At 48.7% G+C, this 24,222-nt stretch overlaps 2 protein-coding genes and 1 long non-coding RNA gene across 3 annotated transcripts in view; 1 reads left to right on the top strand and 2 right to left on the bottom strand.

Annotated features, from left to right (window-relative positions):
- Sptbn2 (spectrin beta, non-erythrocytic 2) overlaps positions 1-285 on the bottom strand; it is a 33,490-nt gene extending 33,205 nt beyond the window's left edge. The window contains exon 1 of the mRNA XM_090347291.1: positions 110-285. Within this exon, the coding sequence (XP_090203417.1) occupies positions 110-266 (157 nt within the window). The 5' untranslated portion in view covers positions 267-285. The remainder of the gene's footprint in view (positions 1-109) is intronic.
- An 11,757-nt stretch (positions 286-12,042) lies between these two features.
- Positions 12,043-22,275, bottom strand: LOC150052318 (uncharacterized). The gene is made up of 3 exons (XR_016538114.1): positions 22,204-22,275; positions 21,408-21,501; positions 12,043-12,206 (listed from the first exon to the last, which is right to left on the bottom strand). It is a non-coding gene; the product is annotated as an uncharacterized LOC150052318 (long non-coding RNA).
- Positions 22,276-22,373: 98 nt separating this feature from the next.
- Top6bl (TOP6B like initiator of meiotic double strand breaks) overlaps positions 22,374-24,222 on the top strand; it is a 59,452-nt gene continuing 57,603 nt past the window's right edge. The window contains exon 1 of the mRNA XM_090349140.1: positions 22,374-22,483. Coding sequence (XP_090205266.1) covers positions 22,454-22,483 — 30 coding nt within the window. The 5' untranslated portion in view covers positions 22,374-22,453. The remainder of the gene's footprint in view (positions 22,484-24,222) is intronic.

Here is a 24,222-nt window from a genome sequence, read left to right as displayed (position 1 = left end):
GGCTCTCCCACTTCAATACAGCAGCTTCGAAAGACAATTGACTCCCCATAAAGATCAAAAAGACTCTACAAACGCATCTCAGCACCTCCTCAGTTATCCCGAACCTCACCTGCCAGAGCCTTAATTCGAGACCTCTCGAAGAGGCGAGCTGAGCTGCTGTCATTGTCCCAGTCGGAGTCAGGCAGGTCCCAGCGGTTGTTGATGTCACTGTACTGGCCCTGGATCTCCAAGCTGTCGAAGTCTGTGGGCGACAGAGTGCTGCTCATGGTGGTGGGTGGCTTCCTGCTCCTGAAAGAACATGCGGCTGGTGAGGGGCGTCTTGTGGGCTGCGGAGCCCCCAGCTCCCCACGTCCTGCTATCTTTCTGCTCTCACTTGGCTCCGCTTGCCTTGTGGCCATGGTTGTGGTTAGTTTAGCCTTTTGTTTTTAGACAGTGGGAGAGGGGAAGCAGAGACAGCAACATGACAGCTGCACTGAGAGAGGCGCAGGAGGACAGCAGTGCCATCTAAGGGCTTGAGGACGGGCCTGGAGGGCTTCAAACCAGACACAGACAGAGCAGAGCCCAGGGGCTCAGAATGGAGACAGCCGTGGGAACAGAACACCAGTGTGCAGACCAGGTGATGCAGGCAGCAGATGGGGTCTTGTTGAGAAGTAATGAGTACAAATTAGAATTCTTTCATTCCCCAGTTCTGAGCCTTTTTTTTTTTTTTAATTATTATTGCTGGGCTACTCCAGAGGCTGAGACCGAAAGAAAGCCAGAGGGCCAGGATTTTGGTCTAGTGGTAGAGTGCTTGCCTAGCATGCACAAAGACCCAGGTTCAATTCCTCAGTACCAAATATGTAGAGAAAAGCTAGAAGTGCTGCTGTGGATCAAGTGGTAGAGTTCTAGCCTTGAGAAAGCCTAAGGACAGTGCTCAGGCCCTGAGTTTAAGCCACAGGACTGGCCAAAAACAAAACAAAAAAGCCAGAAAGCCAGAAGTAGAGCTGTGGCTTAAGTAGTGAATGCAGGGACAGTGCTCAGGTCCTGAGTTCAAGCTCCAGGAACAACACACACACACACACACACACACACACACACACACACACACACACACACACAAAGGGTTTTAAAAATTATTAGTAGCGGGCCGGGAGTGTGACCTGGTGGTAGAGTGCTTACCTAGCATGCATGAAGTCCTGAACCCCCACATACAAATGAAAAGCCAGAGGTGGCGCTGTGGTTCAAATGGTAGAGTACTAACCTTGTAAGCTCAAGAACAGTGCCCAGGCCCTGAGTTCAAGCCCTAGGACTGGCAAAAAAATAACTAAATAAATATTAGTTTGCATTAGTTATACAGAGAGAGATTTTACTGAATCTCTGAGCCTTTTATGTTTTGTAGGCAACTGGAGATTAAAAGACCTAATTCTCTTCTTGGGTTAAGTCAAACGTATGTAGATATCCCAGGGAGATGAATGCATTGACAGGCAAGCATAGACCAAGGGCCCAGAGTTCAAAGGTCACAGGATAGTTCTCACCTTTTGGTTTCCTTTTGTTACAGAGAATGCTTCATAAGACATCCCTATAGTATAAGTGTCCCTGTCATTTCGTAGATGGAAGGGATGCCTCCAAAGAAGTTGTCACCACTTCAAGGTCATGCGGCTAGGAGTACTAGAGTGGTTTTTGTTTGTTAGTACTGTTAGTGAGGGCTGAAACTGCCCGCCCCTTTCTTTTGTTCAAGGCTGGAACTCTAGCACTTGAGTCACAGATTCACTTCCCACTTTTTACTGGTTAACTGGAGATAAGAGTCTCCCAGACTTTCCTACCTGGGCTGGCTTCAAACTGGGGCCTTCAGACCTCAGCCTCCTGAGTAGCTAGGACTACAGCCATGAGCCACCAGCACCCTGCGGGGTGGGGTGGGGGACACTAGGTTTTGAAACAAAGTTCTTTTCTGATTCATAATCACAGCTTCATGTTCCCTGATTATCCTGAAGTATTTTAGTTCTTCCCAGAGGGATCAGCACCCAGCCAGCCTCCAGGGCCAGTCTTTGGGCCAGGTATGCTTGCCAACACTACTTTTGACCTTAAACCTGGGCAATATACTCTGTCCTCCAAAAAATAACAAACGAGTTTACTGTTAGCTGCTGGGGATTTTGGCAAAAACAAAAACCCGCACCTGTACTGTTCAAAGTTCTTGTGTAACACAACATTCAGTAGCCATTCAAGGGGAATGCTGAGGGGAGATTTTTTTTTTTTTGGCCAGCGGGGGAGGGGGGAGAGAAGGGGTTGGGGAGAGGGGGAGGGGGGTCATCAGTTATGAGGCTTGCACTCAGGGTCTATGTAGTGTCTCTGAGCCTTTTCACTCTATCATTTTGACCTATAGCGCCACTTCTGGTTTTCTCGTGGTTAGTTGAAAATAAGAGTCTCATGGACTTGCCTGCCTAGGCTATCTTTGAACAGCAATGCTCAGATCTCAGCCTCCTGAGTAGCTAGGATTATAGGCATGAGTCACCCAGCTGAGGAGATTTTAACTTTTACAGAATCCCATATTCTGTAAAGTAAGGACTTCTTAAATATGAAGACATCTTTTTACTTGTTTAGCGCTTTGGATGGTACTGAGACTCAGCACTCAGGGCCCTGTGCTCGTTAGTGGAATGCTGGACCACTTGACCACATTCCCAGCAGGGGGAGGGGGGAGGAGGAGGGAGGGAAGGGGAGGGAAAGAGGGAGAGAGGGAGGGGAGCGAGGGTAAGGGGGAGAGGAAAAGAGAGAGAGAGAGAGAGAGAGAGAGAGAGAGAGAGAGAGAGAGAGAGAGAGAGAGAGAGAGGGAGGGAGGGAGGGAGGGAGGGAGGGAGGGAGGGAGGGAGGGAGAGAGAGCGAGCGCGCGCGAGCAAGCACGCACCGGGACTGAGGCTTGAGCTCTGGACTTCAACATTCTCACTGAGCTTTGTCTTCTCCTTTGTGCCAGTCCTGGGGCTTGAACTCAGGATCTGGACACTGTCCCTGAGCTTTTTATTTTTCTCAAGGCTAGTACTACTCTACAACTTGAACCTCAGCTCCACTTCTGACTTTTTGCTGGCTTCTATCAATAACTGGTCCCAAGAAGCTGAATCTGACCAGCTTGAAGATCAGGGTTGTTTACCCTCCCTTTCCCTGGGCACAGGGAGAACCTTTCTGGACAAAGCGTGTGGGAGGTGTGGTCTCAAGTTCCTAGATTTGGGCATTTCATTCCCTATAGGAAAGCAGAGATCTTAATTCCCACTAGGCAGATGACTCCTTTCCCATCATCTCCCCCAACAGAGTCTCTGGATTTGCTCTGTAAATATTTATATAAAAAATAAATTGTAGGGCAGAGTTGAATCACCCTGAGCAAAGAGCGAGTGCTATGGGCAACGAATGACCTGAATTCAGTAGCTGCTAGAGAGGAAAGCAGTCCACAATTTTGAGGTCCCACACTTGGCTCCTCCGGTGGGGGGCCTCTTGGGGGCAGCAGTAGTCCTGGGGTGCTCGGCTCTGGGGACAGAGACCTCCCAGCAGACACAGCAACACCAGTGCCCTGCAACTGTCAGTTTATTACCAGGAGGCACAAACCTACTGAAGCCAGTCCCCAGGTGTGTTTTGTGTGGTCAATAGCTGTATTTATTTAGTTAGTTCACTGAGTTTATTTTTGAAATCATAATACACTCCTTACAAAAGAGCACTACCTTCAGCACACTTCTCTGAACAAATGGCAAGGACATGTGAACTGCTGTTACTTTCCTCCCTGTTGTTCCGCCCCCTCCCGCCTCTTGAAATGCTTACAAATAAAACCATCAACAATAAACAAAACTAAAATCCTCCCTGCTGCTGTTTCAAAATTTCAATGTTGGTTTTTACATGCCTACCTCCCTCTCCATTCTAAGAAATAACTCTGTGAAGAATTAAAATAGGGCTGGGAACATGGCTTAGTGGTTGAGTGCTTGCCTAGCATCTATGAAACCCTAGGTTTGATTCCTCAGTACTACACAGACAAAAAAGGCTGGAAGTGGTGCTGTGGTTCAAGTGGTATAGCACTAGCCTTGAGCAAAAGAAACTCTGGGACAGTGCCTAGGCCCTAAGTGCCAAGCCCCAGAACTGGAAAAGAATAAATAAAACATATCTCCTGGGCACTGGTGCTGTGGCTCATGTCTGTAATACAACCTACTCAGGAGACAGAGATCTGAGGACTGCAGTTTGATGGCGAGGCAGAAAAGTCTATGAGGTTCTTACTCCAATTAACCAGTAAAAGGCAAGAAGTGGATGTGTGGCTCAAGTGGTAGAGCTCTAGCCTTAAGTAGAAAAAGCCAAGGGAACATACGAGGCCCTAAGTTTAAGACCTAGTACAGGTATAACATAATTTAAAAAATTACATCTAGTGAACAACAAAGATTTCACTACAGCTCAAATGCAGAACAGTTTGAAGCAGAGAAATGTTGGCTTTTTTTAAACAGAACATTTTTTAAAATGCAGCACACTTTTTTTTTTTTTTTTTTGCCAGTCCTAGGGATTGAACTCAGGGTCTGGACACTGTCTCTGAGCTTCTTTTGCTCAAGGCTAGAGCTCTACCACTTGAGCCACAGTGCCACATCTGGCTTTTTCTGTTTATGTGGTACTGAGGAATCAAACCCAGGGCTTCATTTGTGCTAGGCAAACACCCTATCACTAAGTCACAATCCCAGTCTGCAACAAAACTTTTGGATTCTGGTTGGTCATGGGGCTTGAACTCTGGGCCTGAGTGCTGTCCCTGAGCTCTTCAGCACAATGGCTAGTGCTCTGCCTCTTTGAGCCACAGTGCCACTTCTGGTTTTCTGGTGGTTAACTGGAGATAAGGGTCTCATGGTCTTTTGGGCCCGGGCTGGTTTTAAACCTCGATCCTCAAATCTCAACCTCCTGAGTAGCTAGGATTATAGGCCTGAGCCACCAGTGCCGGGATGCAACAAAACTTTTGAAAGAACTGATTTCAGATTCCTTTAGGAGGGGCCGTGCTTTTACTTCTCTGAAGATTCTGCCAACTACCTTTTTGTCTCCTATACAGAAATGTCTTATTAACTTATGTTACCTGCCAGGCCTCTGAAGACTTTGAGGCATTCAAATTATGCTTTAAGTCTCTGTATTCCATTGACCAGACACTTAAGGAAGTCACATGTCTCCAAATGACTAACCCCAATGCCCCTATAAGCTCAATGCTACTTTGTCACCCCAGTGGTCCCTAGAACCCATCAAGGTCCAGGTGTGGGATCTGGATCGTCTAGGGAGGTCCAGCTGGCCTTTCTGTGGAATCTTTTTTATAATTAGGGGGAGAGGGGAAGGACATGAGAATCTGTCTCCTTCAAATAAACCTCAAACATTTAAATGCTACCTTTTCCAAATTAAGTTTGGGGCCTACATGTTTTCTTTCTTCCTTCCTTCCCCTTCCTTCCTTCTTGCCTTTCCTCTTTTTGCCAGTCCTAGGCTTGAATTCAGGGCCTGAGCACTGTCCTTGGGATTGATCAAGGCTAGCATTCTATCACTTGAACCACAGCACCACTTTGGCTATTCCTGTGTTGGTAGTATCAAGGAATTGAACCCAGGTCTTCATGCTTGTGAGATAAGCACTCTACCATTAGGCCAAACTCCCAGCCCCAGAGGGCTACATGTTTTCTGACCTGAGTTTCCAGGGATGTCACCATAAAGGCACCGAGATGGCATTCTTGTCCTTTGGTCACTGATCCCCATACAGAGCCACCATACTGAGACTGTAGAGGTCTTATTCCTATACATTTCATTCTGAACAGAGCTCGTAACAGTATTGTTAAGCACTGTAGCTCGGTGCCTTGCAAGTTTTGAGTTCCAAGTATTCTGGGTCTGTAGCCTCTCCCACCCCCTGTTTTTTGGACAATATGTTCTCTAAATTCCCATATGCCATCTCCAGATTCCTATAATTTCCTGTTTGAGTTTCTCCTACTCAGATATGTTGGTTCCTTTTCACTGAGCTGATGTCTCCTTACCTATGACCCAGGCCTCCACGCTCACACTTCCTCATGCTGTCAGGGAGCAAGACGCTGCCCCCCCCCCCCCACCTAACCCCCAGCTTCTCCCTGCACTGGAGAATCTACAAACTTATTCTTCTCCAAGGATTCCTGAACTCCAGCAATAGAGCAATGCAGCAACTAATCCAGATTACCAGTTCACTCCTCTTATTCTTAGCCACTGACCTCAGTGGGGCCCAAGTAGCTTAAGTTGTTAGTGCCAGGGAGTGTCGCCTCCTTCCAGCTGCAGGCTGGAACCTACAAACTGTTCAAGCCTCAGGCAGGTGACGACATCAGCCTCCACATACTGTCCTCTGCTGGCCTGGCCTCTAAAGCTGGAAACCCTATCCCTGTGGCTAACGGCTGGGGCTTACACCTAACTCCTCCTCTCACCACATCCAGCTGCAGATTAATTCTTTACTTCCCTGGGAGAAGAGTGTAGCATTCCCGCCCCTGCACTCAGCACAGTACCTCACAGGCAGCTATTACTGCGGCTTATCCCATTGTATTAGTTACTTGTTAATGTGTCTCTGCACACTCCACTTTTAACTCATTGGGGACTGGGTTCCTTTTTTTTTCCTTTTCACTCATTTCTGAGTCCACTATAATAGATATTCAATAAAGAGACAGTGCATGAAGTGACAACTCATTTTTTTTGGCCACCAAAGTTGATGTCTTGCTTAGGGCCAAAGAAAAGCTTGGAAAGAATGAAAGTGGGATTAGAAATGACGGGCTCCTTCAACTGCAATAGCTTCAGGCTGGGCACGAGAGCTCCTGACCAGGGATTCTCAAACCCCCACAAATCACAATCAGCTGGCGTGCAGTGCTGCTGAAATAGACCACTGGGCTCTGCCCCCGAAGCTTCTCTTTTGGCAGATCTGGGGGAGGACTTGGGAATTTGCATTTCTAATTCTTTCCCAGATGGCACGGGGCCTGCTTATCTGGGGAACCTACTTTGAAGGCCACTGCTAGCCAAAGATGATCAACAGCTGGAGCTGGTTGGTTAGAGGTGCGTGGGGACTATTTTCAGAGCAAGTGAGTATGAGTACTTCCAGGTGTGTGCAGGCCCTTCCTACCCCATGCTGAACCCAAATACAGCTTCCTACGGCTTCCTCTTGGGAGCTCCAAGCAGGGAGAGAAGAAAATGAACACAGAGTGGGCACTAGAGCTAATGAAACAGAGGAGCTGGGTCTGACAGCAAATCACAGATGTGAGGAAGGAAGGAGGGGAGGGCTGCAGCAGCCTTGGGAAGGCAGAATCGAATAAATGACAGGAGGATGAATAATAGATTAGAAGAGATGGGGACTCAAACTATAAATGGCAGGGAGAGGAAAAGAAAAAAGCCATAATTAAATCCATCACTCCCAGGAAGGCAAAAGAAAGATGCTCTAGAGCAGAGAACAGAAGCAAGGTGGGAAAAAACAAAATCTCAACCTGTTTCCTGGACCATGCTCCTGATAAGGCTTAAGGGAACTGCTTCTGGAGTTTAGGAAGTAGGTTGGGGGGGGCTTTTTTTTTTTTTTTTCATTTCTCTTAGAAAAGAATTATTCAGCCTCATTCTGTACACATGTGCCATTAATGAGGCCTCAAAATCAGGGCCTAAGGCCTAGGAACCGTCCCGTTTGCAATTGGTAGAGGTGCTCTTCCACTTGAGCCACAGTGTCACTTCAGCTTTTGGCTGTTAAAAATGGAAAATAATGTCCCACAGACTCTCCTGGCCAGGCTGGCTTTCGCACTGCACGATCCTCAAATCTCAGCTCCTGCGCAGCCAGGGTTACGGGTGCAAGCCATGGTCGTCCGAATCTGCCTCCTTTTCACTCCTCTGCACACTAACTCCAGACCCAGAGCGTCCGTCCGTTTCGTAAGCTCCATCTTAGGTTGTTGTTTTTCTTCTCCACTCACAGATCATCTGCTCTTTTGGACACCTCAAGAGGTGGTCCCCATACCTCAAGCTGCCCTCTTCGCCTCGAGGTAGCCTGGTTTGTGGAGAACCTTCGACCACGGCCTGCAACTCCCCGCTCTCAGCCCTGGAAAACCATGGCTGCTCCCCACCCCGGGAGTCCGCCCGTCACAACCAGGTTGTACCTCAGTCAACCCGCAACCTGCGGCGGGGTGAAGAGGGAGTGGATGGCGATGGCGATGGCGACGGCGAGCTGTGGTGCGGGCCAGGGGGGACGCGTGCCGGGGGCCTCCGGGCCCCCCAACACCCCTCCTCAACGCTTCCCCAGAGGGCTGCGCTCCCCCCCGGCCAAAGCTACCGCCGCCCCCGCCCGCGGCGCCCCCGCCCCCACGCCCAGCCACGGAGCCCGCTGCCGGAGGCCGGCGGAGCCCACGCGGCGGCCGGGGGCGGCGGGGCAGCGCGGCCGAGCGCGTCCGCAGAGCCGCTGCGGGGCCGCCACCGCCGGCGCTGTCAGCCGCGCTCCGAGCCCGTCCGCCTAACTCTCCCGGACTCTTCCCGCGGCCCCACAGGCCCGCCGGCCCCGAGCCCCGGCCGCCTTCACGTGGGTGCCGGGCGGGTGGGCGCAGGACCCCGGCAGAGGCGCGGGCCGGGACCCCGACCCCCCGCCCGCCCCGCCCCGCACAAAGCGCCGCCCCCGCCGGCCGGCCGGGACAAAGCGGGCCGGGGCGCCGGCACCTACCTGGACGCGGAGCGCCGGCCGGGCGGGCGGGAGCGCGGCGGGCGGGCGGGCGCTCACCGGTCGTCGCCGCGCCCGCAGCCCCGCCGCGAGGGGCGGTGGCGGGTGGCGTGGCGGCGCGGGGCGCCCGGCGGGTGCTGTCACGGGGCGCGAGCGGCGCGGGGGGCGCGCGGGGCCGGCGGCGGCGGCGGCGGCGCGCGGGCGCGAGCGGCGGGACCGCGGCGCCGCGGATGGAGGACAATAGCCTCCCCCCTGCCACAGGCCGCCGGCTCCCGCGGGAGGCCCGGGACCATCTGGAGCCCGCGGCCCCGCAGGGCTCGGGGCGGGGCCGGAGCCCCCCCCCCCCGCCCGGCCCGGCGCCATGGCAACCGAGGCCCCTCTCGGCTCTCCCCTCGGCTCCCCGGCCCGGGGTCGCTGACCTTCCCCGGGGCGACCGCGGCCGCGTCTGGTTGGCCGGCTCCGAACCCCGCGCCGCCTTCCGCGGAGGGGCCGCCCGGGACCCCCGCCTGCCGGCCCCGGCCCGCCCCGCTTGCCCCCGCCCGGCTCCGGGGCTCTGACCTGCCAGGTTGGACGCCCCACCTTCGTCCCCTTGCTCCGGAGGTCCCGGCCCCCCCCCCCCCCGGCGCAGTGCACTCACCGCGAGGTCTCCCCGAGCTGTGGCCTCTGGTCCTGTTCAGATCCTCCTCGCTGGGTCCCTCCCGGCCATCTCCCTCAAGCCTTGCTCGCCGCCGGGCCCCCGCTCTCGCGTCCTCCTTCCGGCAGGTAGTTTGGCCTGCTTTCCAAAAGCATCTCCATGGTGTTGGTGGAGATCTGCCTGCGCACAAATCAGATTCTCGGAGCCCTCATCACCGCCGCTTCTCCGCTCCTCATTTATCAACCAGGGAGAATCCTGGCCCAGTCACGGTCTTGAGGGGGCTGGGGGTGGGGACGGACATTGCTACGCCCGGGCGCAGGCTGGGCTTCCTCTTGGCTTTTGAGCGCTAGGTGGGCTGAGGTGTAAGACCTTACACCGAGGTGCGGTGCTCTGTGCTGAGGAGAGGGAGGAATTGTGCCGAAATGGGAGCGCGCGCCCAGGGTGGGTGCTAGTGGTGGGTGCTAAAAGTGCACTGTGTCATGTGACACTGCCACCCCCTCGCCGGCTCCGAGGGGAGAAGCTGTTCTTCCAGGCTAGAAAGCCGAGCTCAGAGAGGAACCGGCCCCAGCCCGCTGGGCCTGGGACCCTCGTCCAGGTCCTATTACTGCTCCTGATGCGGGTGGGCCCGCAGAACCCTGAAATGGCCATAGAGGCAACTCCAAGAATGCACGTTGAGGGAACTACAGGTTTATGTAGGGCTCTGCTGCTTTCGGAAAGGAAGCCCGTACTGAAACAAATATAATAAAACTCCTTTCCAGACAGGGTTTTTGACAAAATAAAATCACTTGAATGAAAGGTACTTGAAAACAATTTGCAAGGTAAAACTGCCCCTAATTAGTGTCATCTCATCCCCCCTGGCCTTGGTTTTCCTCATCTGCAAGGCGAGTTGAGGGAAGAGCTCAGAAATTGCGCTTTGAGTAAAGGTTACCCTGACGTTCTCACCTAGCTCCGATAAGGGATGTCTACAGTACTAAAGTGGACCTCAGCTTTCTGGGGTACGCTTCATCAGCAGCTGTGACTCAGAATACCTATGGTTTTTTTTTAAAATAGTCACTCCTTCAAATGACAGGTTCAAAGAAGCAAGGGCCATAAACTGCAATTGTCCCTAGAGGAAAGAGAATGTGTTGGAAGCCAGACACCAGTGGCTCACACCTATTCAGGAAGCTGAGACCTGAGGTTCTCCGTTCAAAATTAGCCTGGCCTGGGCTAGGGCTAGAAAACTGGTGAAGCTTTTTTTTTTTTTTTTTTTTTTTTTGCTAGTCCTGGGTCTTGAGCTCAGGGCCTGAGCACTCTTCTTGGGCTTTCTCAAGGCTAGAACTCTACCACTTGAGCCACAGCACCATTTCTGGCTTTTTCTATATATGTAGTACCAAGGAATGGAACCTGGGTCTTTGTGCATGCTAGGCAAGCACACTACCACTAGGCCAAACTCTGGGCATGAAACTCATCTTCTATGTGGAGCTGTAGCTCAAGTGGTAGAGCACCAACCTTAAGCAAAAAAGCTAAAGGACAGTGTTAAAAGTCCCAGGGGAACAGGGTCAATCAGACAATCATGTGTGTGTGTGTGTGTGTGTGTGTGTGTTGGAAGGTTCAGCAAGGAGGAGAAGGAGAAGGAGGTGTGTATAAAGGAAGATTCTTGGTCAGGAACATTAAAGTTGATTGGACCTGCCAAAGAAACTGGAGCCATGGGCCGGGAGTTTGGCCTAGTGGTTAAAGTGCTTGCCTAGCATGCACGAAGACCCGGGTTCGATTCCTCGGTACCACATACATAGAAAAAAGCCAGAAGTGGTGCTGAGGCTCAAGTGGTAGAGTGCTAGCCTTGAGAAAGTCCAAGGACAGTGCTCAGGCCCTGAGCTCAAGCCCAGGACTGGCAAAAAAAAAAAAAAGAAACTGGAGCCATCAACCTGATACTACATTGGTTATAAGAACTAAGGGTCTCAACCCACAGCTTGTTCGTTTGTGACCTAGTTAGAAGTCAAACACATTAGGCCTTGCTATTAGCATAATGATAGCTTCTGTAGAATAGTTTCTCACTTTTAGCATTTCATAATTCCACAAAAAGCCATATAAGGTAAGTATTCTAAATTTTATTGTCATTTTACTGGTGAACAGACTGATATTCAGATATCCGAATGAAAGTTCATGGAATCAGTTCATAGTAAAGATTCCAGATCTCCTGATTACTGGTACCTATGGACAGAATGTGGCCAAGTAAAAATATCACTTTGAGGGCTTGGGTTGCGATTCAGTGACAGAGTGGCATGCACGGGACCTGTCTTTGATCCCTACGAGCACTAGGGAAAAAAAAAACAAAAACGCCCTAGCTTATTCAGAAGGTTGAGAGCTGAGAATCACAGTTTGAAGCTAGCCCAGGTAGGAAAGTTCATGAGACTCTTAACTCCAAAACCTACCAAAAAAAAAAAAAAAGAAAAGAAAAAAAGGCTAGGAGAATGTGGCTTAGTGGTAGAGTGCTTGCCTAGCAGACATGAAGCTCTGGGTTTGATCCCTTGGAACCACATAAACAGAAAAAGCTGGAAGTGACACTGTGGCTCAAGTGGCAGAATGTTAGCCTGTGTGAAAGAAGCTCAGGGACAGTGCCCAGTAGAACAGCTACTTAGTATGTGTGAGGACCTTGGGATATCCAGCACTATGCAGGGGTGGGGGGCAGGGGGGGAGTTATTGCAGGTAAAATACTAGAACCACTAACTGCCCTGTCGTAAGCATGCAATCAGTGTCAGCCATTATTTTACCAAATTCGTATTTTACTGTGCTGCTTCCCAATCTGGAAAAGAATCATGCTCAATACTGGGAACAGTGAGATCATTTCCCTCTGCTGTGCGACTGGGTTGCTCTGGAAACTAGTGGTTTTGCTCCGTAGTGAATCGGTACCGTCAATGACGAGGACAACGCCTGCTTCCTTTTTTTCCCTGTGGGCTGCAAAAGTGAATGGAATGATGTCCACTAAGTATTCTGAACTACTCAGAGAATCCAGATTTGCTGCTTAGGTTGCAAGATGCATGGAAAGGTCTTGGCCCCTGCCATCCATCCTCCAGATGTAGCTGAGTTTTAGCTCTTTTTGTACTGGAAGAGGGATCTCTCCTTCCATCTGAGATACCCATTCTTCTGGCTCCTGATCAAAGTCTCATCTCCTCCCACTCATGGCCCTCCTTCTGGTGCTCTTCGCTTTCTCTCTCTCTCTCTCCCCTACCCCCTCCCTCTGCTGGCTCCTTCCCATCAGCATTTGAACATTCTCCAATTTCTGCTAGCTTAAGAAATAAGAAGGCATGCTGGCCTGTATATATCACCTTTACTCTTCCTGTCTTGCTTCTCCCGCCCCCCCACACACCTGAAGTGCTAGGGATGGAGCCCACAGTTTTGTATGTGCTAGGCAAGTACTTGGCTACTTACTGAGTAAAACCCTGAGCCTTTGCCCTTATTCTATGTGTTCTTTTTTTTTTTTTTTAACCAGTCCTGGGGCTTACACTGAGGGCCTGAACACTGTCCTTGGACTTTCTTAAAGCTAGAGCTCTATCACTTGAGCCACAACACCACTTCTGGCTTTTTTCTATGCATGTGGTACCAAGGAACTGAACCAGGGCTTCGTGCATTCTACCACTCAGCCAAGCTTCTGTCCCTACTCTGTGTGTTCTGTGTGTACTTACATGTATGCACACTCATATACACATACACACACACACGAACACAAGTAGTAGAGCTTGAACTCAGGGCCTAGGTGCTGTCTCTGAGCTTTTTTTCTGCTCAAGGCTGGTGCTCTACCAACTTGAAACACAGCTCTATTTCTGGGTTGTTTGTTTTGTTTTGTTTTTGGAAGCTAATTGGAAATAAGAGTCCATGACTTTCCTGCCTGGTCTGGCTTCACACCACACTCCTCAGATCCTCAGCCTTCTGTGTAGTTAGGATTACAGATGTGAGCCACTGGTGCCTACTTTGCCCTTATTCTTTATGTCATATCTTTTTTTTTTTTGCCACTCCTGGAGCTTGAACTCAGGGCTGGAGCACTATCCTCAGGCTTTCTCAGGGCTAGAGCTCTACCACTTAAGCCACAGCACCACGTTCAGCTTTTTCTATGTACGTGGTACCTAGGAATCAAACCTGGGTCTTTGTGCTGCTAGGCAAGCAGTCTACCACTAGACCAAACTCCTGGCCCTCATGGTCTTCTTTCCTTCATTCTTTTATTTCTTTGCTTCATTCCATCAGATATTTATTCACAACAATTATAGTGCCTGGCTATAATGCCAAGGCTATAATGCTACTGAAGGGTTAAAACAAAGAAGTGGGGCGATCAAACTCTGTAGTTTAAAAAGATTAGCTATCCAGAGCAGCTCGCGCCAGTCCCGTGGATCTGTCTCTTGCTTCAACAGTGTTTGGATGGAACAGACCTGGAGCCTCCTCTTTCCCACCACCAACTACCTTTGTATCTCCTCTCCATTTACAACCTTGCCTAGCATGCTCAAAGACCTGGGTTCGATTCCTCGGTACCACATACACAGAAAAAAAGCCAAAAGTGGTGCTGAGGCTCAAGTGGTAGAGAAAGTCCAAGGACAGTGCTCAGGCTCTGAGACCAACCCAGGACTGACAAAAAAAATCTGCATTGAGAAGGAGTGTGATGATATATGACTCTAGTCCTAGCTACTCCCGAGTCTTAACACAGCGATTTTCTGGAGTCTGAGGCCAGGCTGGTCAATAAAGTCATTGTCTCAACATAAAATGAACTAAAATAGCAGGGAATAATGTTTTTGAAAATTTCGGTTTTTAAGCTGCAAGAGCCAAGTGCTTCCGGGTATTTTTCTCCTCTGGAAGCTTCCTTTTACATATCAAGAGACAGAACCTGTTAAGCCCAAAGCTCAGAGTTTTGTGCCATCATCTGTTGAGTTGGGAAGAACATGTGAGTTCACTTCTACATAGAAAACATAATCCGTCCTGTGACTGGAGAATTAGAAATGATAAGGACAGGAGAGCAAGAGAGTCAAGATGGCCCTGGGGCCCTGCACTCTGTCCCCACCACCAAATAGTAGTAGCCAGAAGATGCTTAGGGTCCGGTTTATTTTAGGAACCAGAGAAGACAATCTTTCAAAGCAGCCAGTGCTACTAAAGGACAACAGCCAAAGAGAAATGACATTGTCATCCATGTAGGCAAAGCAATTGTGAGGTGACCTGTTCTACATGGCCATCTCATTCCCTAGATACAACCTCATGCCTACCTGGAAGAAGCTTGAGAAGTTCTGTGGTGTCCATCCTCTGAGAGAGAGAAAGAGGGAGAAAGAGCAAGAGAGCTGAGAACTGAGAGTCAGGATACCCATGGGAATTAGTGTGGGAGGGACAAGGGAGGCAGAGGGTGGGGGTGGCACAAGTCAGGGGCTGGTGGAGTTCCAGCAGCATCAGGAAGAGCTGAGGTGGAAGCCCAAAGCCATCGCTATGTTTTGTCTACACCAAGGCCCCAGGAGTCTAATGTCCAAGACCAAGTTTATCAGGCAAAAGAGACAAAAGATGACATCTGCCTTTATGGTTCATCCTGATGTCAGAATGATACACTAAGACATCACAAGAAGACTAGGAAAACATATAGTTTGAGTTGTCTTGAACTGGCTATGGTGATTCTTTTTTCTGCCATTAATCAGTAGGAATGGGGACTGAGCAGTACAATTATATATTTCCTCACCTGAGTCTGTTAGTTGAAATGGTAAATAAGTCTTCTGGAAGTAAGTAAGAAAGATGAGTTTTGAACAAAACTGAGATTCACCTGAAGACTGGCTTGACTTCCTGTGACTAGTGTCAACCAGAATGCCAGCCTGATCTTAGCCAGCTCAAGACAAGATTTGCAAACGATGGACATGCATTGGAAAGCAAAAGCCTGCAGATGAGACTGTAGATAATGTCCTACCCATTAAATGGGGCATTGTGATAAGTTGGGGGTAGAGTGGGGCACAGAAGACTGAGAGGATCCTACTTTGAGCATCCTTCTACACTTTAAAGAAGTTAGGTTCCATGTGTCCTACCAGCTGTGCTCTGTTCTTAGCGATGCTGTGAATGCATGCTGCTACTGAGTAAATGTGAGAAACTGGAACTGATTTGAGGACATAGAAATGTTGCATGCATTTATCTTTGTCCAGTTCAGATTCAAAACATTATTTATTTATGGTCCAACCCTCCTAAACTATTTTTAACTTGCTAACCTAAATGCCATTAAAAACTGGGCCTGTTTGAATGACCCATCTAGGAGCAAGCTGGGATCAGCTGTGATTCTCAATACCTTTGATTTTGCCAGTCAATCACAAACCTCTTTTTTTCTTCTAAGAAGCTCATGCACTAAATCCTTAGAACACACACACTCTTGGGAAAAGGGTCTGCTCACAACCATATGCCTGAAATGAATTTTATAGTACTTTTTTAAAAAATGCTAGGAGTTGCAGGAAAGTCTATGGGATTCACTGACCAAATTTTACTAGAAAATGAAAGTTGTGTTGGGAAAACTACAATGCCAAACTGAAAGAGTAGGTTTGGGGTATATCTTTTAAGCTGTAGACTAGTGTAGACTAATTTAAGGCTACTGCTTACAATTATTTCAGCCTGATTCACTTGTGTTGTGGTACACAGCAAAAGGGTTAGTCATTTCAACTATTAGTGGCATCTGAAACTTCCTGGTGGTAAAGGCACCAAGAATCCATGAACTTGTTTGAACTCTGGCTCATCACTTTCTAGTTGTATGACCTTGAACAAAGTATTTAATTTCTCTAAGCCTGAGTTTCCTCATCTGTAAATAATTAGGGAATAAATTTACAGAAGGAAGTTGTAGTGAGAAATTAAACAGTGCCTATCAGGTTCAAGGTGCCTGGTTCCAGATAAAGACTCACTGATTATTAGCTATTGTCATGATCATTAATTTACATAATTTTGTATGTAGACAAATCTTGCCTTAAGAAAGACATACTACATGAAAATGTAGATTTGTGTAAAAGGTTAGTGGGGGGAGGTTATTTGCATTAGGAAAAGATTCTTCCGTTTATGAAAGAACTGATAACAGGATTTCAACAGTCACTTCCCAGTATGCCTGAAATGATTTAATTCATAGAAAACTTAGTTTACAGACTGTTTTAGAAACACAGCTAGTGAACCAAGCACGGTCATCTGTAATACAATCACTCGGAGAGGTTTGAGCCACTGTGACAAGTTAACAATAACAATCCTGAGTATTCCCCAGACTCCTTTATAAAGGGATTAGATGGCTTTCAAAGAGCAGATCCTGGGACTAATGAGTGGAAGAAACAGGGTTGGAGAGATGGAGAGATTTTTTTTTTTAGATAGACCCAATGAAAAACTGCTAAACCATTGCTGTCCAGTGATGCCTACAAAGTGGCCCATTTCCTAATACAACTATTACATGAAATAGTGAGGGTTCTTTAATACTAAATTACTACATGTACTATGTAAATTGGATGTATTCTCTACCTTGGATACCAGGAAGATGTTAAGGAAGGAGATAAAAGAAAGGGTGTGTAGGAGACAAGTTGCAATTAAGGAAATGAAATGGAATAACCATTGTTTCTCTGGCTGGGAAATACTGGATCAAGTGACCTCCAAGATTCCATCTAATTTAAAGATCCGACAACTTGCAATTTATTCCTAGATATTATTTTAACTATATTCCTGCGAGAATTTTCCTATTTCAGTTGTGGAAAACTAGAACATAATACCAAAAGTAAGTAGTAAAGTGGGAAAAGAAATAAGATATCCTGACCCTTCTAGACTTTTGACCCCATGATCTCATTTCAACTGGTGAGAATGAAAATTAGGGAAACTGATGATTAAAGTAGCCTAAAAGGTAGAAGAGATAAAAATCAAGTAAACTTTGGAGATCGGTCAAAAAAAATCAGTTCAAACAAGGTTTCAGATTCCTAGCTTTCCTTGGTAAAGTACTTCAGAATACTGTCCTTTTTTTTTTTTTAAGACTGGGACTTGAACTTGGTACCTGATGCTTCCGCTCACTGGCTAGCACTTTACCACCTGAGCCACACCTCTAACCCCAGCGTTCTGTTCTCATACAAAGACTGATCATTGAACATGGGGAGCTAATATCCACATTTCTGGGGCCCCTGGAAGAAGAATCTTTGTCCCAATCAGCCTATTAGTCTTTCAAATAAAGTTGATCAGCTGGCCTTCAGATCAATAGGCTTACTTGGTTACATGTGACCAGATTACAAAGCACAGATGCTTCATCCCTAAGGTCTCCTGATCACAAAGCATCCTTCCCTTCCAGTGGATGGATGTTAGCTGGCAGGACAAATCCAGTCCTGCTTACAGAGAAAGCAAAAAGCCAATTATAAGGGGAAGAAATACTTTGTTTTTATTGGTTATCCATGGAAAGTAGAGTTGGACCCATGGAAGAAATAAAATCTCCTGGCTGGCCTAGCACCTGTTACTAGGAGATGAGAAATCAGAGATTGTGCGAAGGTGATTCAGCCAGGAAAAACAGGAAGCTACCGAGTATCTGAGTCAGGCATTTTAAGGAGAGGAAGAAAGCACTGGGGGTGGGAGGGAAGAAGAAAATATTCTAATTATGTAAAGCTCAGTCAGTATTGTCCTAGGAAGAGAATCATTTTTCTTTTTTTTGTTGTTGTTGGTCATGGGGCTTGCACTCTGGGCCTGGGTGTTGTCCCCGAGCTCTTCAGCTCAAGGCTACTGCTCTACCCCTGGAGCCACAGCACCATTTCCAGTTTTCTGGTGGTTAACTGGAGATGAGTCTCCTGGACTTTAGTTCCTGGGCTGGCTTTGAACCGAGATCCTCAGCTCTCAGCCTCCTGAGTAGCTAGGATTACAGGTAGGAGTCACAGTGCCCTGCGAGAGAATCTTTTGTCTACAAGTCTTAGAAGCTGTGGTCCATGAACTGGCACAGAAAGCAGCACCACGGTGGCCTCTGATGTCCCCTGCTCCCACCCACCCCCACCTAACACCTCTCTGCAAGCATATCCCTGTGTAACCTCTGACAGGATAGTGGTGAAGCTGCCCCACATTCTGTGCTCCAGGTGGAAAAGGCCTTGAGAAGGTGAATGGATGAGCTAATCTGAGCCTCGTGGCCCCATTTCTAAGGATGTGATTAGTGGAGATGCACGGGGGACCTGCTCCATTTCAGGAAACCCGGTTATGGAAACCGGTGCAGGATGGACTTCTCTCAGGACCCAAGAGAAAGTTAACCCTTTCTTACCGCCTATATGAGAAACAGATTCTCTGATGGGGTTTGATTCTTTCTTCGGGGAAAAAGCTCTCAAATAGACTTCGTTTTTACATCAGCCTGATAAGGGGGCACCTCAGTGATATTTTTCCATTTACATACCTAGAGTCAACTTCTTTAGACTATTTGAATGTTCTAGGGAAGTTTGAGAATGAAGTCTGACTTAATGTGTGTCTGGGAATGACAGGCCCAGAGAAAGCACATTTAAAAGGGAGGACAGCTCAGGAGTCCCTGAAATACCACTGTTTATCTGGCCGCATTGCCTAGTACAATCTGGTTCTATTCAAACACTTGGTTTTTGAGTCAGAATCAATCTGGGGCTCTTGGGGTTGGGTCTTTCCTTGGCTGAGCAGTATTTGTTTCTCAAAAAGAAATTTAAATAAAAGTTTATGCTGGGATGTCGTTCAGTGGTAGAACTCTTACTTTGCCTAGCATATGCAAGGCCCTGGGTTTGCTACTTAGAACTGAAAAACAAAAAGAATATCCAAAGTGGACATGAAATAGTAATTCAATTCCTGAATGGGTGGCAGATGGGAACAAATTAGTAAGCTACCCACTGGAAGAATCAGGGAGAATTAGACCCTGAAACCCTGTGAATAAGACACTGAAGGCCTGAGGTAAAAATATGCAGAGCCTCCTTGGATGGCTCAAGTGATCTTCCGCAGGTCATTTAATTTCTTTGAGATTCACATATCCTTATCTGTTGGTGTTAAGTGATTGCCTCGGTGGTCATTTCTGACTATAACAGACAAGGGATTGCTCTGCGAATGGGATTTGAGTAAAAACAGTTTTAGTAGTGTAGAATCCAACAGCATATTATTATTAAGCCCAAACAGGTTGGTGGCATACATGGATGGGTTGCGAGGCACACAGTTGCAGCTCATATAAGCCTTCTTTGAGGGAAATAAAGCTTTTGTTGCTGGACACGGAGGCTCACGCCTAGCTACTCAGGAGGCTGAGACCTGAGGAGCAAGGTTCAAAGCCAGCCGAAAGGTAGCCTTGAGCTGAAGAGCTCAGAGACAATGCCCAGACCCAGGGGTAAGGCAGCTGCCTTGAGTTGAAGAGCTCAAGGACGGTGCCCAGGTCAAGTTCAAGTCCCATAACACTCCCCCCCCCCCTCTCTCTCTCTCTCACACACACACACACACACACACACACACACACACACACACACACACACACACACAAGACCTGGGGCCCAGCTGCCTTGAGTTGAAGAGCTCAAGGACGGTGCCCAGGTCAAGTTCAAGTCCCATAACTCTCTTTCTCTCTCTCTCTCTCTCTCTCTCTCTCTCACACACTCACACACACACACACACACACACACACAAAGACCTGGGGCCCTCATATCCAAGGCTTTCTTCTTCACTTCTGTCCAGATTGGGTAGAAAGAACAGTGTTTCTGCCTACCTTTATTAGGCCTCTCAGCTTCCAGGATGGCGGTTGGGTGTTCCTTGCAATTTCACCCTTTTGGCTCATTCCACAGAGGAGGACTGGAAGCCGGGATGACCAACAGTTGCCACTGGCAACTGTTCCTCTACCCTTCATTTCCAAAGCCATTCTCAAGGTGGACTGTTTCTACTAAGCTGTCACTTTTTTTTTTCCCATTCCTGGGGCTTGAATGCACAGCCTGGCCACTATATTTGAGCTTTCTCAAGGCTAGCACTCTACCACTTGACCACTTCTGGCTTTTTCTGCTTATGTGGTACCGAGGAACCGAACCCAGGCCTTTGTGAATGCTAGGCAAGCACTCTACCACTATGCCACACTCCTGGCCCTGAGCTGAACCTCTCAATGGGGACTTTAATTTTTTTGTTATTAACATAAATTAGTTAACATAATTAGTGGAGGTTCCACTGTATTTCCATACGTGTACTTCATCAGTCTTACTCTACTCACTTCTCTTATGCCCCTTTTTAAAGCAATTTCAACGTTCTATTTGCACACATGTATATAAGGTACTTTGACCATATTTGCTTTTCTTAACCCTCTCTGTGCATTCAGCTGGTATGTGTTAACTGTAGCAAGGTTCACCATGGTATTTTGCTGGTACATATGGGCTTTTCCCATCTTCCCCTTTCTCTATTGTTAGACATCTTTCACTGAGATTTCTTATGCCATCTTCATACCTATATGCAATGTATTCTAGTATTATTCACCCTTCATCATTCTTTTCCCTCTCTTTAATTCTAATAGGGGGTATTTTGTTCTGTCTTGGTGACAGTACTGGGACTTGAATTCAAGGCCTAGGTGCTGTCAGTCAAGGCTGACACTTTACCATTTGATCCACAACTTATGACTTTTTGGGGTTAATTATAGATAAGAGAATCATGAATTTTTCTGCTCTGTCTGGCTTCAAACCATGATCTTTAGATCTCACCATCCTGATTAGATAGAATTACAAATATGTGCCACCAGTACTTAGCTTTCAATAGCGGCTACTTTTAAAGGGCCAAATATCTTGCCTCAATCATTCAACAACGTTAGCTCCTTTTCCTTCTGCAAATTTTCTAAAATGGGGAGAGAGGGAGACAGATTATTCCCCAAATTCCAGTCCTCTTATCAAACCTGATGGTTATAATGAACTTCCCAGAAATCAAACCACTGCTGTCCAAGATATCTACCTGTGAGCAGCTGAGATGGGGAGGAGGAGCAATAATGCTGTGCCCAGACTGTAAGAAGGGTATGATTCAGGTTCCAATAGACATGTTCATTGGAGCAGCACCAAGTTTGCATACTGGGAAGGCACGTGGCCAGTTCCCCTGCCTGAGCTGTCCAATCCTGGTTACTTGGAGCTGGAGTGGAAGAATTTTCCCTGAAGGAAAGCAGCCAACACCCTGTTCCACCCTTCTCCTTGGGCAACTCTGCTTGGCAGGAATCTCTCTCACCTGGTTCTTCTTTTGGCTTCCAGGTCATCAACAGTTAAGGGCTTAAATCCTCCAGACGCTGTCAGAACTTTCCTTCCTTCCACTTGGGATGGGTCTTGGAAAAAATACCAGGTGTTAGTTACAGATTTAGTGCGAACTGGGGGAAAGTCTGTGCCGGTAGCTCACGCTTGTAATCCTAGGTGTTCAGGAGGCTGAGGTCAGAGGATGGCAGTTGGAAGCCAGCTCAGGTAGGAAAGTCCCTGAAATTCTTATCTCCCATTAACTACCAATATGGCCAGAAGTCAGGCTGTGGCTCAAATGGAAGCTAAAGGACAGGGGCCCTGGCCCTGGGTTTAAGCCCCAGTACTGTTCCCTCCCCCCGGGAAAAAAAATAATTTCAGAAGGTGGGAAAGGGCCTGACTTTCGGTCCTCCCAGCGGATGGGGAGTAGATGGCAGAGAGGCTCAGAACAGGTTAAACAGATAAAATTCATGGCACCCAGCGCTAACGTTCCAGGTAACGAGAAATCCCCTCATCATTTGTCCCCAGCACTTCATAAGTCCTGTACGTGGGGGAAAGCCGGCTCTCTGACCAGTTTTCAAGCAGAGCTTGTATGTTGCTTTGCAGGAGCCGGGAGCCCCAGCTGAGCGCTTCGCCCGAGGCCGAGCGCCGCGTCTCGCGCAACCGTGGGAAAGTGTCTTCGGGAGGAGTCCCTGGCTGGCCGCGGTCCCGCGCACCTCCCTCGCACCGCAGCCGCCGCCCGCGGACTCCCGCCGGCCGCACCGCCCATCCGCCCACCCAGCCAGCCAGCCGCCTACTGCCAGGCGCCGCTCCCGGGAGCTCCTACAGGGTGTTGATGGGTGGGAGGGCGCACAGCGCGCAGGCGCCGCGCGTGTGGGCGTGGCCGGCGCGGGGGCGTGGCCGGCGCGGGGGGCGTGGCCGGCGCGGGCGGGAAGGGTTCTCCTCGCTAGGCGCTAGGCGTGGGCGCCTGTCAGAGTCGAAGCCTCCGAGGCGCTGGCCGCCGGCAGGGGCTTGTCAGCCGAGTGTGGCTGCTGCTTCTCTTGCAGAATGGAGGGGACTGCTTTGGCCATCTGCGAGGTGATGCCGGGAAGGAAGAGAAAGGCACTTCCTCAGGAGCCCGGCTCTGTGAGGAGCCCTCGAAGTTTGGGTGGAGGCGGGGGGCGGAGGCCGGCTTCTGCTGGAAGTGGAGGAAGAAGGTTCGGGAACGCGAGTATTGGTGCACGTCGGGCGCTTCTTCCTCGGGTTGTGAGGAGAACCTGGAGCCCGGAAGCCCTGGACACTCACGGGGCTGAGGGGGACGCCTGGGAGGAGCACCCACTGGGCGGCGGGGATGAGCCGTCCCGCACTTCCCGGGCGAGAAGCTGTGAGGAGTGGGGGCGGGGCTGGCCCTCGTCCAAGTCCAGGAGGAGCTGGATGAGGAGGGGTGACTCGTGGGGGCCTCAGCCCACTCCCACCCCTGCCCCCCAGCCACCCCTCAGCCCGGAAACCCTGGCTGTGGCTCCAGCGTGTGCTCACGCCTCTTTAAAACACTGGCAGCTGAATTAACGAATGGACACTTAGAGCCTGGTCTCGGAAGGAACCCTGGGCAGGCGCCGTAGAGAAGATACCTCAGAGGGTCTGGGGCCTCCTGCTTCTGCCAAAAGAAAGTGGGAGATTCGACTTTAGCGACGACAGAACCTAGGATGGAATCCAGGGTGCTGAGTCCAGCCAGTGGTTTTTTTTTTTTCCTTTCAGTCCTGAGGCATGAACTCAGGGCCTGGGCACTGTCCCTAAGCTTTTTTTTTCCTCAGGGCTGGTACCACTTGAGCCATAACGATATTTCCAGCGTCTTCTGTGTATGTGGTACTGAGGAATCGAGCCCAGAGTTTCAATGCATGCTAAGCAAGCAATCTATCACGAAGCCACATTCCCAGCTCCATCAGGCAGAGAGTGTTCTTTTCCCCCCAACTGTTCTCTTGTTTAAAGATATGTAGGTAGAGGTGTGAATAGAGGGAGGTGTGAAAGAAAGTGATACAGGAGCCAGGAGCCAGGAGCATAGCCTAGTGGTAGAGGCCTGGCTTAGCATGCAGGAAGCCCTGGGTTCGATTTCTCAGTACCACATACACAGAAAAAGCCAGAGGTGGTGCTGTGGCTCAAGGGTAGAGCACTAGCCTTGAGAAAGCCCAAGGACAGTGCCCAGGCCCTAAGTTCAAGCCCCAGAACTGGCAAAAAGAAAAAAAAAAGTGATACACTGTAGAAATGCCTAAAAAACTCCTTACAAATTATAGTGTAAATTAGGATCTTAGTTCCCAAGTTCTCTTACTTAGATCTTCTTGCCTTTAAGGAAAAGGGGAAGGAGGTGATAATTTTCTCTGGGGAAATCTTAATATGGAAGTGAGTCTCCTTTCCTGAATAATTGAACTTAAAATATATTGTATTTTAATTGTGACATCAGTTAGCTGAGTACAGTGGTGCATAGCTGTACTTCTAACACTTGGGAGGCTGAAGCAAGATGAATCTTCAGTTCTAGGCCAGACTGAGCTACATAGTGAGAACTTTTTTCAAACAAACAGCCAAAAATAAACACCCCAGAAACGCAAATATAGGCAGAAAAGACAACGTTTTATTCAGACATTTTGGAGTCCTAGTCAGCTTAAAATACTGTGGATGGTCTTTACTGCAAATAAATCTTGTAATAAGTATTAGCAAATACCTACTTAGCATTTAGTATATGCCAGCACTTAGTCATTTTACACATATTTCTTTTAGCATCTATCTATGTGATGGGTTTATTCGTATCTTCCTAGATAATTAATCTGACTGACTATAGAGGGATC

Source organism: Megascapheus bottae, chromosome 16 (assembly GCF_031878675.1).
Source record: "Megascapheus bottae isolate mThoBot1 chromosome 16, mThoBot2.hap1, whole genome shotgun sequence".
NCBI classification, from domain to species: domain Eukaryota; kingdom Metazoa; phylum Chordata; class Mammalia; order Rodentia; family Geomyidae; genus Megascapheus; species Megascapheus bottae.
The sequence above is the reverse complement of the archived record's forward strand: the minus strand, read 5'-3'. Positions and strand labels throughout refer to the sequence as shown.